The sequence below is a fragment of the Paralichthys olivaceus genome, chromosome 20 (genome assembly GCF_024713975.1).
Source record: "Paralichthys olivaceus isolate ysfri-2021 chromosome 20, ASM2471397v2, whole genome shotgun sequence".
Classification (NCBI taxonomy): domain Eukaryota; kingdom Metazoa; phylum Chordata; class Actinopteri; order Pleuronectiformes; family Paralichthyidae; genus Paralichthys; species Paralichthys olivaceus.
This window is the reverse complement of record NC_091112.1, coordinates 16842040-16869221: the sequence shown is the minus strand read 5'-3', so window position 1 is coordinate 16869221 and position 27182 is coordinate 16842040. Positions and strand designations below refer to the sequence as shown.

The 27182-nt window shown below is 39.2% G+C and overlaps 1 protein-coding gene across 4 annotated transcripts in view; it reads left to right on the top strand.

Annotated features, from left to right (window-relative positions):
- Positions 1 to 27182, top strand: part of trappc9 (trafficking protein particle complex subunit 9) — a 185894-nt gene that overhangs the window by 50541 nt on the left and 108171 nt on the right. For all 4 annotated transcript variants that reach the window (XM_020090867.2, XM_020090866.2, XM_069516452.1 and 1 more), the window contains 2 exons: positions 3702 to 3854; positions 15902 to 16020. In XM_020090867.2, the coding sequence (XP_019946426.2) occupies positions 3702 to 3854; positions 15902 to 16020 (272 nt within the window). The remainder of the gene's footprint in view (positions 1 to 3701; positions 3855 to 15901; positions 16021 to 27182) is intronic.

Below are 27182 nucleotides of genomic sequence, written 5' to 3'. Positions count from 1 at the left end.
CGGATGAATAAAAGATGAAGATTCGCAATATGTGGACACCTGTGGCAAAACAAACAAAACATTACTCTTTCTGCCACAGCACAACCACCTTGACACAGGAGATATGAGTCCAGTGTCTCCAAAGTAAATATTTATTCATGAAAAGAACTTTGTAGATAACAATATAAACTCTTAACACAATAATCTATTGTATCACATTTGAATAAGAGTCTTTGTTTAGCAGACAGTAACCAGCCATCGGAACTTTTGTTGGTCATTGCCACCTTATTGCTCTTTTGTGGATATAACTATGAGCGCGGCTCAGTTTCCCTCTAAAACACTTCGTATCAAATGTCTCATATTTCCAAAAACACCTTTAGTTGTGCACCCCATAAAAAACAAAAAGGGGATAAATATTGCTTCAATGATTTTGTTATCATGAACCGTGCAGCCTGTGCAGTCCTTTGGTCTTAAAAAAAGTATTTTTATGCTGTTTAGTGGTAGATAATAGCGGCTATTCAATAAGGCATTTCTCTTCTTGTTCCAGAACTCTCCCATCATGACTGTTATTTTCATATATTACAAAGGCGCCAAAATGCTTATGTTCTGTTAACCTAAGTGTATTATCTTGTCTTTTAACAATAGCTTTCTATTTAGTCTCAAATATAAAATTTTCCTTGTGTCTCAGAAATGAGTATTAACAATTCCACTGATTAATGTGAACAAGTTTTTGCAATGCGCACGTTTAGCAGGGCAAACTTTGGCTGGAAGTTTTGTGAGATTTATAAGATCACATAAGCAGTGCAATGCATGAATACAGAATCTGCTATTTGCTGTGTATATTGATGCATATTTGAATTTTGTGAGGCTTTGAAAAAAACAGCCATCAACGTTGGAAAACAGCACAGCAGGGTTACTCCAGGAAAGTGGATAGGAGAAAAGATAAGCTCTATGGTGTAAAATGTGTTTAAGTGATGGTGTTGATCGTCCTACTTTGCTTGTGTAGCAGGTTTTTCCTCATATGTCCCAAGTGGTTTGTCTGAACTTTGCCCAGCTGCTTTTAACTCATTCTGACAGAGCGACTCCAGCGTCAGTCGAGCTCTTTGTTTCAGGACCAGGCTGAAATATCGGATATTTTCCCCTGAGATTGTTTACCAATTTTAAGGGACCCAAGATGATGAATACCACTGACTTTGGGATCCCTTGCGTAGATATGTGATGCAAAGATTTTAATCAGGTGGAGAAGAGGCACCTTTAGATATTTTGGGTTTGCTGGAGGGGGGGTATGTCATCTCCCAACGCCTCTTGATAATCTAGCACCACCAGCAGAGTAAGTTACAGTTAAACTAATTTATCTGAGGAAATATCATGACCTCATTGATGGATTGGCTTGATGTATTCATGTTCCTTCAGAATTAATTGTTATAAGTGTGGATATCCATCTCAGGTCAGTTTATGACTAAATACCTGCAAAGTTAGTGCTTATAGTATAGTTTAGTATTATAGTTCTAACTCCGATGTGTGGAATGCAATGTTTGAATGCCACTCTGCTAAACTCAGATCATGGTGTTATCTCATTAGCATGTATATTATGTCATTTTGATCATTTGAGCATTTAGCTTGAAGCATGCTAAGCACAGCTTCATGGAGTGGCTGTGTGGGTCGTAGAGTTCTGTCCTGTTTCCTGACATTACGATATAAGAAAGCAACTAATCAATCAATGCAACCTCCTGTTTATAGCTTCAGAAACTACATCCTGCAAATCAACAACCATCAATCAACATCTCCTTAAAAACAGATTGAACACAAACTGCACAGTATAACCTTCATGACTTTATATCAGTGCTGTTGTTTGAGACTCCATTAGTTTTGGTGTATTAAACTGGCAACTGAGTGTATTTCTGTGGCTGCTATGGATGTGCCTGTTTTTGTGAATACCAGTTGTGCAGTTTAGGGTATGACAGCGTAGAGGACTCGTTATTTCTTTCTTAGTTTATGCTGTTTGATGTTAACTGGTTAAACTGTATTGAACTGACTGCGCCTTGCAGCCTTTTTTAAATTAATATGTTTTCAACGTGAAACAAAAAGCAAAATACCTTGATCAGTGTCTCATTCAATTTCTCTGATCGTTTCTGATCAGTCCTCATTGGTGGATGCATGAGTTGGAGCTCTGCAAATTCAGTTTCCTTCAGGTGGATCACTGATGGAGAAAGAAAAGTGGGATTATCAGAACCAGAGAGGATTGAAATCTCAAAACCTGTATTCAGGACAGTATTTGAAGCTGCACTGACATGCTTCATTTGCAAAAACAATATCAGTCACTGATTAATACTTAACATCGACCAGGAAATGTTCCTCCACAGTCACTGACTCATAGTTTAGTAGTGAAATGATAGTAACGTCATCCACAATCCTGATGCTCCACATTCACATGAAACCAATCCCATTTCTTTTAAGTCCTTTCCCTGTTGCCCTACTCTCTACCCCTCTTCTTTTCTCTCTCTCTCTCTTAATTCAGGAACTCTGAATGTATGAATATTTAAAGTAGAGAGTTATTCACAAAATCTTTATTTAATGCTGCCTACATTCACATCCTCTTAGAAGACTTTAAAGACTTTGGTTATGAAACAAGCATGGCCATGTAAACTGTTCTTCGCACAGTGAGCTTGCATCTCCCCTTCTGCTGTGCGTCTGTTTTAATCAGCCTGATTGCTCCTGCAATCCCCGAGAGCAGGAGTGTCTCACCTGCACAGACAGAACACATGCTTCATTCAGGTGATGCACCATTCATTTGAGGCCCCTGGTTGAAGTAGATGCAGCTGAGTCATTCATCTCAGGTAGAAGGCTTTGGGGATATAAAGTCAGGTGTGGTGGCGTTCACATGTTTTTTTTTAGGTAGGAGGCCAATTAGCAGCTTTGTTGCACTGGAAAGCAAAATGCACAATGTGTGTTAGGAAAGGTGTTAGGACCACGCATGAGAAGAGGAAGATGTTCACTTTGCATTTTAAGAATACCGTTGAAATGTTAAGAATAAATGCAAACTATGCTGTTTTTTATTTTTCATTTTGATAATAAAGTTGAAATACTCTTTTATGAATGAAGTCAAAATGTTGAGGATAAAAGGAACCACTCAGATCCAGTTAAAGGCGTTTAAGGTTTATCCATTGATATCCTTGTATTTATTCTTTACCAGCTATTTCAGCCACCACTTCCTCCTTCTGTCCTTACACTGATTACCACACTGCATTAAAGGTCCAGTGTGTAAGGTTTAGGTGAAAAGGATTTTTTTTTTCAATCATTTAAATTGATGAATTGTTGTTTTCTTTACCATAGAACGAGCCCTTTATATTTAAATACTTTATATTTACATGGAGGGGGGGGGGGGTCCTCTCTGTGGAGGCCACCATGTTTATTTACTGTCGTCCAAACTGGACAAACTAAAACCTTTTGAGTTTTCATGACAACTCAAGTTCACCACATGTTCTCTGTCATGTTGGGAAGGGGAGGTTGAGGTGAGGGGTATTCAGCTGCAATATGCAACTTCACCACTAGATATCACTACATTCTACACACTGAACCTTTAATGCTCTAAAGCAGAAAGAATTGATTAATAGGTATTGCTATGTTTTATCCCAGAAGGTGCTATTGTGTAAGGATGCCATGTTATTTTATTGGAATATTCTTTTTTATTTTTCCTTTTTTATTCTTTTGTGTCCGTTCAGAGAAAATGTTTGGGGAGTTTCTGAGCTGGGAGCTGGACGAGCCTTTGTCTCACCTGCCTCTAAAACCCGGCCAGGCTGTGACACTGACTGTCCAAATCAAAGTCAAGGTGGACTTCTCTGGTCAGGAGAACCTGCTGCAGGACCTCAATGATGGTGAGTGGACCCAGGAATTCTCATTTGAACCCGAATGATAACTCAGTGCCTGCAGCATCTGTCAGTGTAAATCTGCTGAGCTTGTTAATCGTGTTGGAGCTCAACATACTGTAGTTGTCAAATATGAACTTTTAAAACTGCTAACTCTACATTTATATAGTGCTACAGGTTCCCAGGTTATTATACACATAATTCATGAATACCATTCAACAGCAAATTTAGAAATGATATAATAGTAACTCATGATTATGTACTGTAGCTCAATATCATTATCATTTAATATTAAGGTTCAAGTTTTGTCTTTTTTTTTGTTTTATCCCAGAGGCGCAATTAATTGTGCAGCGAGCAGTAACCTACTCAAACCACATCAATAACAGTAAATACATCATTAATACAAATACCTCACAGTGGGGCATTAAGAAGACTGATAGCAGCAGGGATAAACGTCTTTTTAAATCATTCGAAACATGTAAATCAAATACCTAATTAAAACTAAACAAATCCAACAACACTTGAACATACATTAGTGTGAATGAAGAAGCAATAAGTTAAGACAGCACAGATACAGAGTGAACAGTATAGTGATGCGACCCTGTTGCCTGAATCAAGTGTGCTCCTGGTTGTCTCTGCCACTACTGCTAAAAAACACAAAATAGACAGATCATCACTGAAATTAAAGCACTGGTAGTATTGGTAGTATAAAACATTGGTAGTATTTGTAGTAGAAAACATTGGTAGTATTGGTAGTATTGGTAGTATAAAGCATTGGTAGTATTCGTAGTATAAAACATTGGTAGTATTGGTAGTATAAAACATTGGTAGTATTTGTAGTATAAAACATTGGTAGTATTGGTAGTATAAAGCATTGGTAGTATTGGTAGTATAAAACATTGGTAGTATTGGTAGTATAAAACATTGGTAGTATTGCTAGTATAAAACATTGGTAGTATTGGTAGTATAAAGCATTGGTAGTATTGGTAGTATAAAACATTGGTAGTATTGGTAGTATAAAACATTGGTAGTATTGCTAGTATAAAGCATTGGTAGTATTGGTATTATAAAACATTGGTAGTATTGGTAGTATAAAACATTGGTAGTATTTGTAGTAGAAAACATTGGTAGTATTGGTAGTATAAAGCATTGGTAGTATTGGTAGTATAAAGTATTGGTAAAAGAGCTACCATTAAGTGAGGTAAGATTTCATTGAAATCTCAAGGATTTTACTTTTAAAGAAGCTCTCTGCTTTTGCACAGATTAATACAAAATATTCAAAACCAAACAGAGTTATAAATATGTAGAGAACAAACTAGAGTTCATTTGCTCATATAACCATTAATTTAGATGAAGTGGATGGATACAGTGTTTCCCCATTATGCATCTAGATCGTGGCAGCCCGCTGTATTCATAATGTACCAAAAACACTCATGATAACATATGAAATTTCACGTTACAGATTGCTTGATGGAACCACGTGCATTGTTCTATTTTTCTTCTAGTGGATTTGTGCTGAAACAATTGACATTTTCTGAGATGATACTCACTTTCTTTGTTGTATATTATGAGTAAATGCATATCTTTGAGGTTTGAGGGCATGTTGGACTGTGGAAAATTGTAATCAACATCCTCACATTTTATGGACCAAACAATAACAGAACTACTAATAGTGAATATAATCATTAGTTGCAACACTATGGTGGATTATTGTAGAAACGTACCATCAGCCAGCTGAGGTGTTGGATGCAGAAATGAGTGTTAATGTGCCACTGCAGACGGAGCACCTTTCGTTACAGCAATTCTAGCTGCCTTATTTAAGATTCAACAGTAATAGGAGAGAGGTCTCGAGGTCTCTACACCTCCATTTCCCTCCTAGCTGCTGGCTTCCTCATTTCAACTGTCGGATTCCCTCTCTTGTAATTTTTATCCCTGGTTTAAAAAAAAAAAAAAAAAGTCTGACCTTCTCCCCCTACCTGGAAGCTCATACAATGCATTCCTTCTCCAGTCTTTCTTGTAGTTCCTTTCTTTCCTGTCTTGCTCCTGACCTCTCTACCTCGTTCATCAGTCGGTTGAACCTTTTCACCACTGTCTCTCTGTGCTGATGAATAGTGAGCGATCAATACGGACCTGCTACAGAGACGCTACATTGCCAGAAGACCGGGAGAGTAAACACATACAATGCTGCATGTTTATTTCAGCCCCGGAGCCACTCTTATGAGGTCTCCCCTCATGAGGTCATTTAAGTGATACTGTTTCAGAGTTTTAATTAGCTGAGCAATAATTGGGGCCCTGAATTAAGGAGATAAGACGTGGTTCCTACAGCAGCTCTGAATGTGGTTATTAAGGTGACATTATGGGATGCAGCTTTTGCTAAACACATTTGATGCTATCTCACACTCTAATACAATAATGTAATCACTATAATAATGTTGTGTTATTATACTGATGAACCTATTTGCATAGAGCCAGTGGTTTTGCTTTGTTTTTAGTCTGTACTCCTGTGCAGGAAGATTACCTATTTTTCTGCCATCTTTGCTTATTCAACTGTGAATTCTGGGCACAGCTGGTGCAGTCAACAACTGTTCTGTTGTCTTGCTTCACCACCACATATGGTCATTTATAAATTTGAATACTGCCATATTGTGGTAAATTATTTCCTTTTTTCAGGCAACAGCATAATACACTTTCCCTGAGGCATTTGTTGTCTAGGAAACTGTTTCTGAGGGAAGGGTTTACAAAAATAAGTTTATTCACTTTCTTGCTGAGAATCAGGTGAGAAGATTAAAGAAAGTCATTAGAAACATTAAAACTAGGATTTAGTTTTGAAAACAAATTTAAGTGAAATGGAATTGTTGCAATCTTGCTATTAAGTCGTCATAAAAACGGTTCTGTTATAATGGTAAATGTCAGTGTGAGTTTCTACTGTAGTGAAATCAGAGGGGGCTTATTGATTTTTCTCAGGTCTGTTTATATTTTGAAAGCTATCGATAATCTTTGGTAACGTTGTGGAATTATGTTCCCTGCCGCTCCGCTGTGCCATTTTCAAAATGACACTTATTAGTTGTCTCCTCGCACATCAACACAAAAGCAATTCTCCTACAGACACAAAAATAGACGTGAAAGAAGGACGCATGCTATTCTTCAGTTTGACCATTTTCTAAAATGCGACATATAAAAAAGGGTTAACCACTGCCTTTTTCACATCACACATTGAGTGTATGAATAGCCATCGTGTCTTGACACCACTCAGTCCATTAATGCGTGTATCTTTTAATGCGTCCTGACCTTCTGGATGTGGTTAATAAACAAATCGTCAGTCTCTGCATAACTTTACATTTTTGAGCCAATGGGTTCCATTTGATGTGAAATCACTTGGAACTCTTTTCAGCACTAAGTTAGTGGTAAGTGTATATTAGATGGATTGCAGTTATATTGTGCTTTTATTCAAAGTGCTTTACAATTTGCCCTTCCACACACATACAAGGCATTTGCAGTAATTTGCGTTCAGTGTCCTGCTTAAGGACACTTTGACATATGAACGGGGGGCAGCTGGCAAACCTGTAATTAGTGGACTCGCTGTACATCCTGAGCTACAGCCACCCTTAAGTTTGCTGTAATTGTAGAAGAACAAGTCTGAGACGAGTGAAGCCGTTAAGGGAGGAAGATGAAGAATAACTATGCTTGGAAGAATTGCCAGAGAAAGAGACACATTGTTTTTTATGTCAAAAAGGGCGAATCAACATTTTGGGAAATGTGTCTTTTGGCTTTCTTGTCGAAGCTTAGAGAGGTTCTATACCTCTCTTGCTTCCATCATACAAATGAGACCAGATGTTGATGAGCTAAAAAGCCCATGAATCTACAAATCTTTGTAATTTTTTTCTTTCTATTTGTGTACAGATTAAACAAATTAAATATCTACATGGAAACTGTAAATGTACAATTTGTAACTTCAGCCACAATGACAGAACACTTAGTTTGATAATGTGAATGTCTTTACAAATGCCAATAAAAATCTTCCTGACGGGACACAAACTCAGACACAAACCATTTTCACAGATAATTTATTTAAGTTTTATTCACTTTATTCAGCAAATGTCAATGAGTAATTGTGATCAATTACCAGGGTTCTCTCGGCTCTTTAAAAAGTCTTCAAAAGTGTTCAATTTAAATCAACTAAATTACGACCATAAATTGACCATACATTTGCAGGCGATGTATTTAAGGCTGATGGGAATTTTTTCAAGCACAGTGTCCTACTATAACAACATTTTAAAAACTTTTTCCTATAGACACTGCCAGTGCTGCTGGCTAGCTTTTATGGACACCAGTGGTGGTAGCCTGTGTTTATCCCTACTGCCCATCATGGTAAACCTTAATCTTTTTGTGTGGTCGTGAGGTTTATGTAAAGGATCAGTAAGCTCTTGAATTTTGCGGTTTTTTAACTTTCAAAAAGGAGAGAACCCTGATTACGAGTGACCAATTTAAACAATGGAAGGGAAAATGAGCTGACTGGCTTATCGGCAAACTGGCTAGCAGTGTTTTTCTTTTGTCATTAGTTGTTTGCCCCCAGATTATAGAAGGCAACAGTTAAATGACAAAACTACAATGTCCTGTTAATTGAATACAATTAGGGAGTTTTCGGGGGGTTTGAACATTGTTTGTAACATGGATAGTGCGAGTACATAAGTCAATTGAATATATAACATATGTCTACTTGTTTTTAGACATTTTGATGAAGAATTGTTGCATATTCTATCTTTACCTGGATTTTCTCCTTGCAGACTTAATTGTCAGCTAAGCTAACTGCTTCGGGACTCAAGCTTCATCTTGGATAAGCAACATGTGATTTTCACAAACTCTTTAACTATTTAGTTTTGACGTGGAAACTGCATTTTAATGACATATTGAAAAGTTATAATTTGAAAATACTATCCTTTGAAAGTTGTATGATTTTTGAAAATAGTTTCAGGCATTATAAATTCAAATCTGTTGAAATATTCATTCTCCTTCGTAACCCAGGTTTATGAACAGATCTGAAGATGATTGTGAACATGTGAATCTTTATCATTTCCTTCTGGTGAAAAATTCGACATAGGTGCTCTTTTTCTGTTTCTGATCTCTCCCAATCTTTCACACTTTCTAGTTTTCCAGCTCTACAGCCTAAGGATAAAATGATAGCCCACAGCATGTGGAGTGTGCGTCAGAGTCTGTCTGGTGTCTATGATGCTGGCACATTGTGTTTCCATCAGCACTTCTCCATACTTAGTAAAAAATGTAGGCTTATGTGAGCAAAGATTAGTTTTAGCCTGTCAGAACACTGAGAGTGATGTAATGCATCATCAGCGTCATTTCATCAACGCTAATATATGCTATTTATTGATCAAGCAGTATTTATTTGCACATTATGATGAAAATCAAGCCATCAGCCTCAACCGTGATGTTGCTTGATGGTGCTGCACCCGACGCAAATAAGAGAAGAGTGCAGTGAGAATATTCAATACAAGCCGAGCCTCATGATTTATCCTCATACCACTTTACCTCTCGCTTTCGGTCGACCATGTCACCATAACTCTGAATCAGATGAGAGAGATGTCATCTCTCAGGTATAATCGACATTGACTTACAGCAGGCTTTATTGCTTGAAATGAGTCTCGTACCTAATTGCTACCGCCTACATTATGGTTGTCTTTGGAGGAGGCATCGTGTACCATAGTAAATACCCACATCTGAAAGAGTTAAGAGACACAAGAAACACATTATACCAACTGCAGTATAAATTAAGGGAGGGAGATGCATCCAGAAGCTCTGTTGACATTAGTAAGGGACAGGAAGGTTTTTTCTTCTTTTGTTTTCTCATTGTTTGCGCTCAGTTGACTTCATAGAAAATAAACCAGTGCCCTACTTCTGCATTTAAAAAAAAACAAACAACTTAACTTTAAACTTGCACCATTAGGCTTAGTCGCAAAGCATACTTTTTAAAGTAATGACCTATGACACGTTCATGTTAGATTTCCATTTCCATGCTGCTCTCTGCCACTGTTAAGTGATACAACACAGCTGCTCTTCAACCTTATAACCTTCCTTGAAAGCTTTTACAGTTGCTGCGGTCTGGTTAGGTCAGAGCACTAGGGTATCAAACCTTTTTTTTTTTTGGGTGGTGACCAAAGTGTTTCAAAGAATATCTTGTCTGATTTGTAATCTTGTTCACGTTTAAAAAAAAAAAAAAAAAAAAGTTACAACTTTGACCTCAACAGACAAACATGTGATTTCCATCAGTGCTGCTTCAGAAGGTCCACACCTCCCACTCACTTAAATTCACAGATGTGCATTGCTAAGGCAATTTTACTGACAACTGGGCAAAAAGGATATTATTGCAGAAGGACCATATAGGTGGCTTTTGAAGCGACATTATCAGAGACATACCTTCACCCGCAGGGTAGATAGCATCCCAAACAGAATGAAAGCTTAGTTATTAGCTGAGAGATTAGTTACTGTTAGCTCAAGGTGCAGAATCTTCTGTTAGCTCAAAAGATTTGGTCACAGCCACCGACTGTATATGAAGATGGATCATGCATTTCCACTTTCTCCAATTTAATGAGGCCAAAATATCTTGGATATGAACACTACCACCTTGCTCATTTGGGTGAGCAAGGTAAGTCTGCTACTGAGTCTGCACAGCAGTGATCAGGGGATGCAGCCCCGCCAATACACACACTCGATCAATTGTCACTCAGTGTCAGCTGTCAATCATAACGCTTCATCCCTGCTTTGTAACGTCAAATAAATAAATTAATACAAAATTTAAAAAATGAGCACATGACCAGACATCAGAGTGAGTAGAGCTACATAACATGAAAAAAGTAGGTTTGAGAAAGTGTTTGAGAAATATACTGCTTTGACTTTTTAATTTGGTCCATGTTCCATCCACTAACATGGAGTAGGTGGTATCTGCTTAATACAGTTACTAAAACAGTGTATGTGTTGTAAAAGATAGAAGATAGTTCTCTGGATTTTAGTCAGGCTTTTAATTTATATCTTCCCCTGTGCTATTCTCCTTTTAATGAATCAATTATGATCAACGAGGAGCACTTTAGATCGCATAAGTAGGCTGATGACATGGACTTCATTGGCCAACAGAAAACATGCCCCTTTGTTGAAGCTGCCAATTTGGCCGACACTTAGGCCCTTGAAACATGCGTCACATAGCCAGCTATAAATCAATTTGGCCAAGACGACAGAATTAATTACCTGCACACAAAAATGTGTAATAATAGACACACACACACACACACCCACACACACAAACCCCAATGACCATGAACATGTTGACACTTTAAAACTGTAAAATCTTTGGTACAGTACTGGACTTTGTGAAATTCTGATACTGAGAATACATTATTTAGAGTACATTACAGTGTATTTGCAAGAGATGCTCACAGCAACTTTATCTTTCTCAGAAAATAGAATGTCACAGGTGTCAGTAGACAGAGGTGTACAAAATTCTTCCGTGAGTGTTTCAATTTTCCTCCTCCTTGCAAAGCCAAGTCACTGAAATGGTAGACCTCAGAAACTTTCTAGAATTGTGTCAATGGCAAACCAAATAGTTGGCAAACCCTGAAAGCCCTTGACAGAGGGGTATTTGTGTTGCGAGAACATTCAGAAGAAATTTGGGAAAGACTCAAAATTTGATGGTCAAACCTAATGGCATGCTGTTGTTTTTTTTCATTCTTGCTTAGCATTTTCATTTGCAAGATATCTTCCAGGTGAAAGACATGTAAACTTCAAAGCAATAGACAATGCAGAGAATCGTATCTCATGAACCTTCAGATTTATGTGTAAAATTTTACAATTTCTTTCCAAAGTGACACTCCCAATGTTTGCTGTTTCATCGAGGTAGCCACTGATGGAAATGCTGAATACACCCAATTCTCCCCGAGGCTGTTCGACGGAGAGCTAGACAGATACTGATTGGAAGGAGGGTGAGAAGGAGGGGGATGATTGTGAGCAATGCCATTGTTAATCACGCCACTCATTACTCACACAGTCTCTGTGCCGCAGGACACAGCAAGTCATATATAGCTCCTGAAACAGGCTGCGTACCATAATAGTGGATGCAGGCCATAAAGTTTAAAAGTGATGGCTTTATTTTGGGACCTTTCTCTTTCTGCCACTCTTGAGTCTGTGTCTGGATGCATGTCTAATCTGTTAGACAGCTGGATACATAGGATGAGACAATAGCAAGCTAACGACAATCAATAGCTTACGACAAGTTTTACACAGTTGTGGCCCCTCATCACTGAGGTTTTGAGCTGTTCCTTGTGAAAGTTGACAATCATAGGAAAAATGTGGTGGAGTTTTGGGTTATTGCAAAAAGAAGACAAACGTCTCACAGTGTGATGGCTTCATCCCACCACACCACCAACCAAGGCCATATGGCATAAAATGAACAAGACGATGGGCGATGCAAAACTATGAATGTTCTTGATTGAAGTTAAAGAAAAAAGATCATTGCTGCATGTTGTATCAGCCTCTAGAGCTGAGGTAATGTGCATTGAGTCTAGACTCGCACTGTTGGTTGAATGATTATGTGTGTGCTGCTAAAGATGAGGGAAGTGTTTTTGAATCAGCAACAGGTGGATTGATTTGAATTAAATCATTTCAATAAATACATACTTATGTATTTCCTTGTCAGGATTGTCCAGTACATTTGTCCTCATGGTCACATGGTGTCAGGTGCCATGCATTTCTTCAGTAGCAAATTGCAAAAATGTGTAGAACATTCCAAACGAACCCAATGATGTCAAGTTGTGTTCACTTTTTTTGTGTGTGAATCTCTGCTGCAGTGCTGCACATGTCATACAAATGACTTAGCCCTGTTTTTCATGCAGCGATAACATTGGCTCGAGTGAGTCCATCCCTACAACTTATGCATTAACGGGAAAGGCGGGTAACACACTGGACCGGATACCAATGTTCCGCAGAGCCAAAGGAGAGAACAATCATTCACGCTCTCATTCAGACCCAAATTGACCTAACCCCATTCTGCATCTCTTACATCTGGGAGGAAGCCGCAGATATACCTGAGCGATATGAGAAAGATAACGATGGCAGGAACGTGGCACAAGATTGGTTTTCTGTCTCAAGAATTCTCACAAAATAGCAGCCCTGTTTTAAACCTCTTTTTTTCCGAGAAAGACCCAGACCTTTTATTTGAAATAAAATATAACAGGAGATAGTGCAGACATATGCAGAGCCTTGTGAGAGCAGTGTGTGTGAATGAACTGATGTCAATTATGGTATGTGGTAAAAGAAAATCATTTTTATCTCTACCTATGAATTTTTGAAGCTTTGTTCCTGGCACGTAGCAGTGTCGAGAAATAGGTGAAAATTTAATTTAAGGGAATCTATGCTTTTCTTGACTTCTTCTGTTGTTGGAGAGACAGCTTAACTTCCCATGTTTAATAATTTACTCTTTTAGTCAGAATTCTGTTTTCTGATCTGCTTCACTTTGCTGTATTCATTTGCTTTTCCGGCTGTTTGCTGTTAATACAAACTCAACACTCTTAATTAGGTAAATTTAGCATAATCTTCATTTTCAGCATTAACTCAATCACTTTAACAGCTATGTCATTTTCATACGTGTCAGTCTCTAGCTCAGACTTGACTCAGACTATTTTTAAGATAAATACTTTTTCATTTAGTCGTACTTTGCCAATCGTGCATGTGGCTGTTATAGTTTGATAGACTATCTATCCTGAACTCAATGCCTGAGCTGCTGTGAAGGCTGGTAATTTCCCATCTCTTCGGGGAAATTGCAGGGCTTCGCATTCCATTGACGTCAGAGAGCGATTTTATTTCTTTGACGTCAGAGCGTGGGCTCTGGGCGTCATTTTTGAGTATTGTCTGAGTGGGTTGAAAGCATCAGCCCCTGTGGTGGAGCCGAACACAGCTGCTGATAGTGCAGCTGCTCCTGTGTCCACAAACACAGGGTCTTACTTCTTATCTCAAGGTCATGAATATGGATGTATTCATTTGTTTTTCACGTGCTGAGAGTAAAGCTACTACTTCATCAAAAGTGAGAGACAAGGATGATATTTTCTATCAGCAACACAATGTTACCACACTAGATTAAGATGGAATTCACTGATACAATAGGTGTGTTGTATCATTGCTATAAATACACATATTGTGTAAGTCCTACATTTGTACGACTGTCAAAATTTGTTTTTATACACTTTTTATTGAAATATCACTGAACTGCTCAAGGTAACAAAAATGTCCTGCACTGAAAAATGGGAAAGTCATCAAGATCAGGCCTTTGTAAGGGATTAAGAAACTGCAAAACTTTTAACTTTAAATATCAGTGGAGCTCAAGAAGCTTTGAAAATGAATGGAAACATTTCCTAAAGTTGTCCCAAATATTAAAGACTTACAAATCCTGGATACAAAGGCATGACCACAAATAACAGTTATGAAGGTAAAACAGCTTCTGTGATAATTATAACCATTATGAAGGTTTGGTTTATTAAGTGCTGGAGTGCAATTGTTATGTGTTTTTGCATTTAACAAACTTTCACATGACCGTTCGCTAAGCCCAGTCCTCCTTGATTACAATGGCTACCAAGCTGCTGTTGCACCATTACCTTGTCAAACCAATAGTGGGCAATTTGTCGATGCCAAAGCAATTAATCAGCTTTAGCTAGATTAGCTCATGTTAAAATGTATATATCCACATAATGGCTACACACGAGACTGAGGCTAAAGTTGTCATTGTCTCCACGATATGTTTGTGTTGCTCTTTGTCCGTGTGTTAGAAGGATAACACTAAAACTACTGAAGCAGTTTTGTTCAAACCATAATAACCAATACATTTTGGTATAGGTTTTGATGAATTGACTGAATTCAGGAATGCATTTCACTGGCTTGAGTTGCTGTAAACCAAATAAAGAGTTGGACAGAGCCATGTGACCCTAAATAAGCAGCTTGGCTCATGTGCTGCATTTCACATGCTAACAATAAACACCAACACTAATCAGTAGTTATTAGGCCCTGAACAGGACTTGAAGTGAATTTTGTGTTTGTTTGATTCACTCTAGAGTTGATGTGATATGTATTCAAACACATTAATAAAAAAGTAATCAATTAATAACTAAATAAACAATACAAAAAAAGTAAAATAATCGCTCATTATCGTTATTGAGGTAAGATTTTTACAATAATCATAATATTTATTTGAAGTCACATCACCCAGCCCTATAATTCACCAATGACATACCCCAAAGGGTAAGTCAAGGTTACTCCTGCGGCTTGTAAAGCTGCTGTTATGCTTGAAGCTGTGTTTATTCTCGACGGACTGGTCATTTCTTTTAGCAACCATGACGTCAACATAACGCCTTTCCCATTTATAGTCTGGTTTGAGTCGCAGTGACTTTGTGCGGTCCTCTCCTAAACGATAGGTGTTGCCAAGGAGAAAAATACACTGCCTTGTTTCCTTCCGGAAAACAAAGTTTCCCCCATAGTTTCATGTGTCCTCTTTAACGACAGTAACTACCTCCAGCAGCCATATCTCTAGAGAAAAGAGAATCTCTATGTTCCCTCGTTAATGTTATTAATGCCTTCAGCTTAATCCATGTTGCACTTAATGCGCCCTTTTCTCAAAGTTAAAAATCTTGGGCGGTGTGCAACGGACAGAAACGATGCCGTGTACTAGCAGAAGTGACAACACTGTAAGGCAGCATGAACTAAGCCTTAGTCTAGGCCTGTTTACTTGTTTTGTTGAGATCAGTTAATTGGGAGTTACATGGTTCTATTGGGACATGTTGGGAATCTAACTTGACAAGAGATGAATGAAGCAAAGTGAGAAGATTAAAAAAGTTATAAAAACACACAAAACAGCTCCTGTTAAACATTATAATGCATCACAGAATGTTGATATTGTTCAGTGTGATGACTGTGATGCTCTGCTGGGTCCTGTTTAATAGTAGCAATGTCTCTTTACTTTATTGGGTTTTTTTTTGTTTTGCTGACTGTGTGGTGCCACAATGTCTTTTCAGATGGGATCAGCGTGACAGGCCTGCCAATCTCCAGTCCGCTGCGCCAAGTCCTCAAACCCAGGCCTGAGACCAAGCCTGTCAGCAGTGAGTCTGGCAAAGCAGAGTACAGCCATATTAAGGTGAACACACAAACACCTCTTTACAATGAATAAAATAAATCCCTATTGTTTTGCTCATTCCTGGATCAAGATGCAAGCAGTTTTTTCCCTTTTGTTTGTGTTTCCTGGCTTGTAGTACAAGGCTAGAGAAAATGCATTATCCATCTCAGGTTGGCATATTTAACCTTCCTCCACTGGCTCTAAATCTCAAGTCTTTGCAAATTTTGAGGTGTTTCTACTGCATTGTTTACTACCACACTACAGCCTTTGGTATGTGCTTCTAGAAAGAACACTGAGTTTTTCTATCTGGTGTCTCTCCTTGGCTGCAGTTTTGCCTGGCTCCTTGAATCAGGACTCAGAGCAACACAGGCATAGAACGAAGAGGGAAAGTGTTCACAGGGTTTTTGTGTGAAACTGCAAATGGTGCAAAGGGGAAACAGAGATGGTGTCGCTAAGAAGGAAAAAAAGAACCAGATGGAGGATGAGAAAGCAGTAGATTCAGGCGATCAGCAGGGGAGAATGTTTTGTGGAGGTCCCCTGCATGAGCGATGGGTAGAACTGGGCGGTCTGACCAAGTCTACCTGCTGAGGGTCATTCATAGCACAGCAGCCACACCAGCTGCGAGTGTGGTGGCTGCATCGTTTCAGCTTTGACAACCAGAGGAACGTCTTTCTCCTCTTTGTGAATCAGCAGGAGAGAAGACAGCATTGATGTCTTATGTTCAGATGTGCTGCCAAACAAAGTCAACCCAGACTTTTCAGGATGTTGAATAATGGCAGACAAAGCACAGGAGGAAGCTTCCTGTTCATGTTTAAAGGTGCTTAGTTAGTGACAGATTTGTTTGCAAAACCTTTTGCTAAAATGAATGTGTAACAGACATATGAACATGATAGCTCTTCATGACTCTGGGGGACATTGTCATGCTGCAAAATGAATTTGGGACCAATCAGATGCCTCCCTGAGATTTTTTTGAAGGATAGAAGAGGAATCGTATGTGCCTCAAACTGCACTATACTGTATAATATGTGTATGTACGTGCTATAGCCAAATAGCTAGTGTATGATAATCAAATAATTAAATAAAACATAATTAGTGTTTAACCTCTACTTTCACAAACACAAAAGGAAATCTACTCTTAATTTTAATTATAGCTAAGCAACTTCACTGTGAGAAATAACTGAGGGTTTTGTTTATCATTGGAGGAAGTCTAAAGGAAAATGAACTGGAAGTTTCGAAGTGTATGAAAAAAACGAAAAAGCAACTGAAATTTTTTTTCAAAACTCACCTGGCCTTTTGAATTAATTTCATCACTTGGTTACCTTAAGTTGTTTAAGCTGAATGTTATATTGCATTTAGGATTCTGATGGAGTATCAGTCATGATTTATCCTAATATTTATACTTAATTTATCATCATTAACTGCTTCAGTACTTTTCTTGTTCATCAATAAAGTTGATATTGTAGAATCAATCTGAAAAGAATTGAAAGTAAAAAGCCAACAACTAAACAGATCTCACAGCTTTAATCCTTGATGGACATCAGATATTGATTTCCAAGAGTATATTCTACCAATCATACCAGTGTGTCTCGTGTGGTGTACTCACTCACATTTCTACTGTACTGACTACAGGTCTTCCTTATGCAACACAGCAATTCTGCAGGTAACATGCACAATTAATTTCCCCTTTGGATTTAATGCATTGCCCGTTCAATATCCATGTACCTAGGAAAGGGGGAAAAAGAAGCAGCCAATGTTAAAGACAAGCTTGGCATTTTAATCAGTGGACAGGCTTATTAGAGGCGGAGTCTGAGTGACAGCTCCGCGTTTCATCACAGAACATGGTGTCGGAACCATTGTTTAAGTAAAGCCAATTACATAAGGACTTTTGTCTTGTAAGATTTCTGCCTTCAAGCAGGTTGTAAAGACATGAGCTCTCTCTGCTTTCATTTGGACATACACCTCGGGGTGATTCATTTTGCTGTGTCTCTGCACTAATTTGCCCGCGTATGATAGTAAACGTGTTAATCGCAGCTGCATGACTCATTGTCATTACAAGCTGTATTGTTGTCAGGATTTTGAACCCACAGCGACTGGACGGGTGCAGTGTCGTTAGAATGTTTGTCTATATAGAAAAGAACACAAACTTTCAACATTATAATCAGAACCTCAACCACGTTAATGCACTGATATTATGTAAAGCAAGAATTCTGAAAACGGACACATTTTGAATGACAAAGCCAATGAAGAAAAGTTACTTGCAGTATGGGACCTTCATCAGAACTCTCCACATCCTTAAACAGAGTCTTGACCTTCCAATTTTCAAGAGGAAAGTGCTGGTGTGTCCCTTGAACACATCTCTGTGAACTCTTCGATTCCACTTACTGCCACGTTTTTTGAGCTATGTCTCCGCATATGTTAGAATACTTCTTGAAAAGGTGATCTGCTGGTGTAAACTTGATTTGTCAGTGCGTGTGATAAAATGAAAGATTTTTTATTAGGTACTAATAACTTGGCTGAAAGGGAAGGATCGACAGATGCACAGGAAATTGAAAACCTTCAAGCCACACTTGCCTGCAGTAAAGCAGGGCGTTTCCTGCATATCTAAATCTTAGGTGGTTCAATTAAGCGTGATATTCACAGTTTTTGTCCACCTCAACCAATTTCGGCCTGACTGATCTGTAATCACCACAGGAGAAGTTAACGTGTTTATGTGACCCTTCATTGCTCAGGCTTGGCATCCATTCTTCAATCCTCCCACCAAATTGCGAAATGCCTGTGGCCTTGAAAAATGTTTCTTGTGTCAGAGTGGGTTGAATCCACCGCAGGTGAGGGAGGTCCTGCCTCTCAGACGTGTTGGCCTTGTCCATTATTTACACATTTTCAGTGACTCATCCCCATCGGACCTTGAGGGCACATCCACAACTTGGTGTCTTTGACTCTCCTCACCTCTTCGCTGCATCTGTACGTCTCACTCTGCCTCCGTGTCCTCACTGCGAGCATATCATCTCTTCACGTTCTCTTCTGATTCGACAGTATCTGCAAAGATCGATGGGTTATGTCCACGCTTCTTCTGTAACGGTCCATGTTTGATTATGTGAATGCGAATAGTAACTGTAGACTTTCATAAGGAGCTTGAACCCCAGCTCCACCAGGGATTTATGTGACGGCTGATTTGAGTGACAGACTGAGGGTAAGAGAAGAGAAGGGACCTGTAGTAAACCCACCTTTCATTTTAAAGCCAGTCAGTGTGCTGTGCTGCTCAGTTACTTAGTCCTCCTGAGAACCTGTCTTCACCGGACAGATGTCATCGAGGACATTTCAAGTGAGGCTATGATACAGAAATAGTCAGGCCCCCTCAGACACACCCAGCGATTATCTTCAAAACACCCAATGTCCAGGGAGCTGCAAAGCTGCATGCAGTGCAGTTTCACCTTCCTGTTCATGAGGCCGTGGTACTGCAATCCAGAGATTGCTGTGCGAATGCAGATATATGTGCTTCACTGAGGCGAACAGTGTGAGAGAGAGCGAGGGCTGCTGCTGTGCTTCCTCTTGCCAACATCAGGGGTCTTAGAGGGCACAATCTCCTGTATGAGGTGCGCCTCTTCACTCAGCCAAATATGAAATGAAATAGTTCCATTTCAGGTGGTCATTTGTAAGATATTACTGCAGTGGACACTGCAATAAAATCTCTAACAGTGACCCTCACAGTGGGTTTTGGAGACACTCATTTTTTTCCTTTGGTTATAGTTTATCCTTGAATCATAAGATATCAGGAACAGAAACTCTGGATTAAACGTACAGCTAAGATGATACGAGAAAACAGTGAATATTAATAATTCAAAGCAAACTAATTCTTAACCAACAAAATAAGGTGCTCAAGTTTTTTGTTGTGCCTGTGAAGATTTATTTCTGTTCATTTTTTATGTTCAAGTCATTAATGTGTAGTTATAGTTTTCCCTCCTTGTTAATTCATACATCCAGCAGACACAAATCAAGACATGCAATTTATTTGGAGTTGGCTGTCTGATCAACTTTTACTCACTTTTGCTCTGTTTTGGTCTCCACCTTCTCTTATCAGAGATATCTGTATGAGTGTCTGCTAAATTCTCTACAAGGTTCTTACAGCTAGTGTTTTTACGAAAAACATGAAACATCGCTGATGAGCCGAGTTTTTGGCCTGGAAAAACTATTACTGACCAACACTAGACCTAAAAGATGCTAAAAGAATGAGAGGAGCTAGGAGAAACTATGTTTTTTTCAATTTGAGGCAACGGATTATTATTATTATTGTTTCGTGTCGGGCACCACAACATAAAAATCCTGCGTCATAATTTACACAAGATGTAACCTTCAACATGTTGGCTCAGAGGAAAATGGGATCTCCCTTGAGAAAAGCCGATGTAAGCAATTTCAGCAATGAAGTGTGGTTGTGTGCAGTGAGACAGAACCAGGCCTCCAGAGAGGCACGCACGCACACACGCAAGCGCACACACACACACACACACACACACACACACACACACACACACACACACACACACACACACAAAACATGCACAAAACACGCACAAACACGCAAGCACTGTGTCAGGGGTGTATTGAAGTCGGGGAGGGCAGAGCTTCTACGGGGCTAATCAAATCCAGCAGAGACAGGGGCAGAGTGAGCTGCCAGCCAGCCAGCCTGCTATTTATAGAAGCCCAGCCCTGCTGGTGGCAGTTCAGCTCTCTTCACAGATACAGATCCCAGCTCGTGATACAGATATTTATAACTGCCACAGCTGTCTGCTCAAGTGTGAAACTCCAGCTGAACAACCAAATGATTTTCTCGGCTGAGGATTAAAATGCTTCCTTCTGATCTATCGCACATATTTTACAAAGATGTCTTTCATTGTTACCAAATTGAATGCTTATAAATCTTTGTTCATTACTGAGCAACTTTAATGCATATCAATATTAATGTAGAAATGTTAATTGACTTATCGTGTTTTTACGTGGATTGCATGGGTTACCTAGCTATTCATATCCATTTTAAGTGATTCCAGCATTTTGCAGGTTACTGGTTGCATGTTTCATGTCATTTGTTCCCACTAGATAACCTGAGCAGTTGAGACTGAATGCACTTTTGTCTTTTGGCTCCTCCATCTTATTTCCCTCAGTATCTGCATCAGTATCTGAGTGACAAATGAAAAAAACAACTGATATTTCCACTACACATTGAGATTCCACTACTAACCTGTATAGGATTTGGAGATTAAAAGAACAGTAGGTGGATGAATGAAAGATTCAGCCCCATTGGGATGGAAAATATTTCCACGTGACCTATGTATCTTGGAGTATTAATTTCTGGAACTCCTAAAGTGGTAATTTCCAAAAATGATTAGTTCTTATACAATAATGACATCCTTTCTATGTTGACATGACAGCTGTTGATCTCTGCCAGATGCACAGCCAGTAGAGTGGAACTGCTTGCTGAGCTGTAGAGGAGAAGTCATCTGCAGTGCCTCGACGAAAAACATCCATTCCGAAATATTTGTCAGTGCAATTTTGGCTCCCCTCTTTTTTAAAGGAATAAGTAGACATAAGAGAACAGACGAAATTAACACTTACATATAAAGATTGTTATCTACATCTAGTATTCTCAAATCTGAAATAGATGCTGAATCTTTCAAAAGACACCCCCTAAAACTTGTCATCCTCAGAAACACATGCAGCATAAATGCATATTACCAATTACTGGGGGCTTTGACTCTTTATTGAATTTTCCCCAAACCCGATGCAGATTTGTGATACTGCAGTTTCTTTTGCAAACCCAGCTCTTAATTTTTTTTGTGGGCCATCTTCACAAATTGTGGTAAGTAATTTGGTTGGCCTGTCGCATGACTTTGTGTCACAATGTGAGGATGATGACGTGTTGTGATGCACAAAACTATCTCAAAGATTAAAAGTATCCACTGAAAAAAAATTGTTCATGCACAATGAATAATATTGGTTTAAGTTTTATTTCATGGGCTTTTGGGATTTTTGTGGTCATGGACAGCATTCATTTCCACAGTAATTTCCACGGCAGCAGTTGAAGCCTTGAAGCAATTAGATAGACCCGTAAATCTTTACATATGTTTTAAAAGAGGAAACCAACGCGTCCACCTACAGGAAAGAATCTCATTAGTCTTTCTTTTCCACCAGAGATCGGACATAGTGTGAAGATATGGATCAACCTCCACTTTGTTGGACCTTGTGTTGTGGGTGTTACTTATTAGGGCTGCTATTAATGCCACAGGTCACTCTGGCTGTAAACAAATCAATAGTGTTTTATTGGTGTTTATTCAGCTTTGACTCTAGAGATATACCGATAGAGAGAGAGGGGGAGAGTGAGGCTGTTGTGGATTTAAGCAATAATTCAGTCAACCTATGATTTGACTTCAAGTACAGGCATATCTGATAGTATCAGTGCACAGACACTGAAGTACTCTTCACTGCAACACAGACATTCCAGAAAATAAGAATCCATAAAGCAGCAAACATGTCAGCGGCCTTTGTAAACAGGCTTTAGCTCTGTGAATCCTCACCATGCGATCTCACTGTGGTAAGACTTTCTGCCAGCTGTCAGGCATGTATCCAGACGTTTCTAAAAGGTGGGACAAAAGAGCCATTCCAAATATTTCAAAGCCTCACCAGGGTCATCTCAGTACAGTTCTCTATCACAGAGCGGCTCCGCTTTTGTGCCATTTGAAACCTCCTCCGTTCGGGGATTTTGACAGCCAGCCCCCTCGATGGAAGCTTTAACCTTATTTAACAAAAATGTCTCCAGTTACACTGAAACAGGGGACAACGAATGAACTAAATAACCCATCCATCCTCTAGTGGCGAGCTCTTTGTTGCACGCAGCTATCTGTCAATCTCTTGTCTATTTTTAGATTTTTGCCATAAGGTCCTGGAAAGTTTTTTTTTCGCACAAATGCGTCTAGGGTGTCTGTGAAGAGGAGCGATGGGGAATGTGAGATAATTAAAATGAATCAGAAGGCATAATCATCATCAGGATGGCTCCTCCTCTCTCTCTCTCTCTCTCTGTCTCACACACACACACACACACACACACACACACACACACACATACACACACACACACACACACACACACACACACACACACGCACACACGCACTCACCTCAGTCTCTGGCTGTTTGCCAACACCATTTATTTCTTCCTACAAGCCATTTAATCTCTGAGCTCTTAATTTACCTGTACGCAGCACACAATCCTCACTGATTGGGGTTTGATGCTACAGCTGCAAACCCACCCCCACCCCCCCGCCTTCACTGTTTCAGTTCATCTGTATATGGCCGTCTGTTGTCTTCAGGCTACAACAACATGAAGCACATCTTCTGTTTGTGCCGCTGTGATAGATGACATGAAACATTAGGAGATATAGGAAGATGGATGGTGTTTGAGGTGGGGGATGTGTCACGGAGTGGTATGTAAACCCACGGGAGTTGATGGACTTCTTTATTTATTTATTTTTAAACTGCATCTGTTTCCATCCTCATCATTATTTTCTTCTTATCGACAGAGAGGCAGCAAGGCCTGCTGCTGGCTCTTTCATGCTCCAGGTAGTAGTTCGATAAGCCCGAATGTGATTATGCGCTTCATTCTCTCTCAAGCAGGGTTGTCATTGCACTCATGATAATAGAGTGTATAATTCACTCCATTTCTTTCTGCTGAACTCCTGCAAACGTTGAGTGATAGGATTTGCGCGTGAGGCTTTTATTTTGCTTTTGATTATTTGCCTCGTGATTTGCATTTCTTGTAGAAGTTGGCTGCTGGTTATCTGAAACTCGTCAAATTAAACCTTCGAGATTTGATCATAAGAGGAATTCTGATATTTGACTAAATTGTTAAAGGGCGTGTTTGACTCCTGTGTGCTATATAGAACAATTTTACCCTGTACTTGCGACACACAGGGAACAACTCATTCTGCAAGCAGCACCAAATCTTATTTAGCATTTAGCTCCTGCATCCTGGATGTGCTGGTGTACCAGACACAGAAAAAGATGTGTCGGAGCCGTACTTCTCATCCCTGACGACCTGTCCCTGCTCTGTCTGCAGATGTGGCACTGCAGGCCTCCCGTGTCTAACTGATGGCCAAATGATCTGGTCCATTAAAACACTAACCCCAGGGATAACTGAGTTTTGTATTCGTTTCCCTCATTAACGTTCATGTAAAATGCACAACTTGCTCTTAGCTCCTAGGCAGCGTTTTATGAGCTGCGGCAAGACAGGCCAATTGGGAGAGCAACAGTCGGTCGACTGGTTTTTCCTCATGGCTCTTTGGACTTCAGTGAGATTTCTTTAGAGGCCTTTTTAAAAGAAAATAGTGAGATATAAACTCTTCCTTTTGAATTATTTTATGCATATTATATAATTCAATAACTGCCTATTATATAAAGGTGAGGCTGAACTTTTCAAGGAAAGAAGTTACTCTAGCTTGAGGAAGGTGAAAAATGTATTTATATTTGATGGATAAAGTAGCTGTTATAAAATACATCTATATCAGAATTTTGAAATAAGTTGAGAGGGAAAATTAACACAAATAAAATAGGTCCAACTGTGTAGAAAATTAAATACAATGATGAATGACCTAATAAAACCTTTGTGAACAAACAACCTGGTTTTAGAAATTGCAGCCGGCACTGTGCTGCATAAAAGCTGCTTCTCCATGTGAAGCTTTTACCCAGGGTACCACTAGCAGACCACTCCCCAGTGATCTCAGAGGTCTCACAGGGTTATGTTTTTGGGAGCAGCTCTGTTAAGAGATTTCAAAATGAGCAGTGAAACTTTAAATTCCGCCCTGTGGCTTACTCTTTTTAGATTTTGCCTTTTTTAGAACTCTTCCAGCTGCATTGTGGATGAGCTGTGTTAAAGGTTCAGTGTGTAGAGTTTAGTGACATCTTATGGTGAAGTGTCATGTTGCAGCTGAATACCCCTCGTCTCACCCTCCCCTTCCAAACATGAAGGAAAACCTTTGGCAGCCTTGAGTTGTCATACAAACTCAAAAGGTGTTCAGTTTGTCCAGTCTGGGCTGTAAAACATGGCGGCCACCATTTAGATGAAACACACTAGTGAAAACATCACTAGGATTATTTTATATTACATTTCTGCCCTTTCACCTAAATCTTACTGAACAGTTAAGTGCCTGATTGTCTTTTAGAGAAATCCTCTTAAACGTCCATAGCAGCAGTACGCCTTGTGTTTGATAGTTGACAAGGCTGACAAGGCTGAAAGTTTATTTCAAGTGAAAATGACAGTGGCATGTTTTCTCTGAAAATCTTCACAATGACCTGCATTGGGCTTTGATTGCTGCACTGAGCTCAGGCTCTTTCTGCTTCAAGTGTACATTGAGAAAAAGCTTGAGTGCTCACTTTCAAATGAGACTCCCATAAAAATCAGCCCCTTGGTCGTTTGTGCAAGTGGCCTATTACGACCCATAGTTACATTTTATTGTTAAGCTGCATCCAGCAGTCGCATCAGTGAACATCAGTCCTTTTAGCGAATGCCCCAGAACGACTTGTTTATGAGCGATACAATTACCAGGCACAATAGTGATTATGATGGGAGAGAAGGAGGAGGTCAGGAGACACTCAATAGCAACAAAGTCCTAGCAGGAAGCGGGTCCAGGTGGAAACAACTGCTCATCTATCATTTCAAGTCAGCGATCATTCTAAAGTCTTAACCAGGTATTCTTTAACCCAAAACAGCTTTCCTCCAAACTAACCAAGTTTTGTACCTAAATCTAAGCTCTGTCATACCATTGACACAACATGAAAAGGTTAGTTATTGATGTTTCATTAGGGATTTTGTAAAAGTTTATCTTGCTGCTGTATGGGCTCTATCTCAGGAAATTATTAGTTTGTAGGACTTGTTTTGAGATAATGTAATTAGAGCTTAAACAATTTAATTCCTATGTCAGTTATTTGACTGACATGAAAGAATTGAAATGATGTGATTTATTATGATGAATGAAATTTCCTCCTCAGCAAAATGCCAAATATCCTCTGCTTCTAGTTTGTCAAATATGATAAGATTCTTTACTATGGATTTTCTCCATAGACTACAATTTTTTTTAATGTTCTCTGGAAATTTCAACGTTTAGACATATTTTAATTTGCCATATTGGCCTCTGGAAAAATGTGTCTGACATTTATACCGTTAATTACTGTTCAATACATTAATTGATTAAATATTGGGATGAACATTAGATTAATTAATTAGAAAATAACCCACGTGCAAAAACACTGGAAATGTACACATTGACATAAATGTAATTTAATGTTGTATACAAGCATATTAACAATACTGAACATATTTAGCATCAAACCTGCACGTCATAATATACCTTGATTACTACTCCTCATTTATTTTAATGTAATATTTTAATGCACTCAACCATTTACAGTATTAAGAACTACAGCAAATTAAACTCTTACAGTGATTATAGAAAGTTTAGACTCGACCCAAAGACTAAATACTATACAAGTCCAAAAATATTAAGGAAAACTAAGACCCACAGTGAAAAGGCCTTAGTGCAAACTTCTGTTCCATCCCCATAAGGTCATGATGCGGTTCTGTTTGTTGTCCCCCTGTGTTTGTGTGCGTGTCTGTCTGTATGTGTGTGTCTGGACCTGCTGGTGTATGCAAGCCTAGTGGGTGAAATTAGAAGAGAATCAAGCATTTCATCATGCTCATGAACTTGAATCCATGTGTGAAATCCAGCCAGGCCAAGCGTGGCTGCATATGCTGTGGCACCCGATGACTGCACCGGTGGTGATCACATCACCTTCGGCTGCACCACAGCCAGCTTCAATGGGGTGGTGTCTTCACCGTCCACCACACCTGCTTTTTCATTTGACAGGCCATTGTTGATGATTTGTGTGTATAGGTGTGTGTGTATCTAAGTGCGGTAATAATTGTGTGTGTTTGTGTAAATGTCTGCTCATGCATCACCGTGCAATTCATCATTTTTGCAGGCTTTGAAAGCTTCTGGCTTTCAGCTCTGCTTGTCCCATCTTTGCTGCTGACTTCACATTTCCATGGTCGACTGGCTGTTGATATACTATAAGAACAGCAGCGCTGGGGTCAGGGGTGATGTAAGGCTTCTCCCTGTAGTCGCTCCAACTGGTAAATGGTG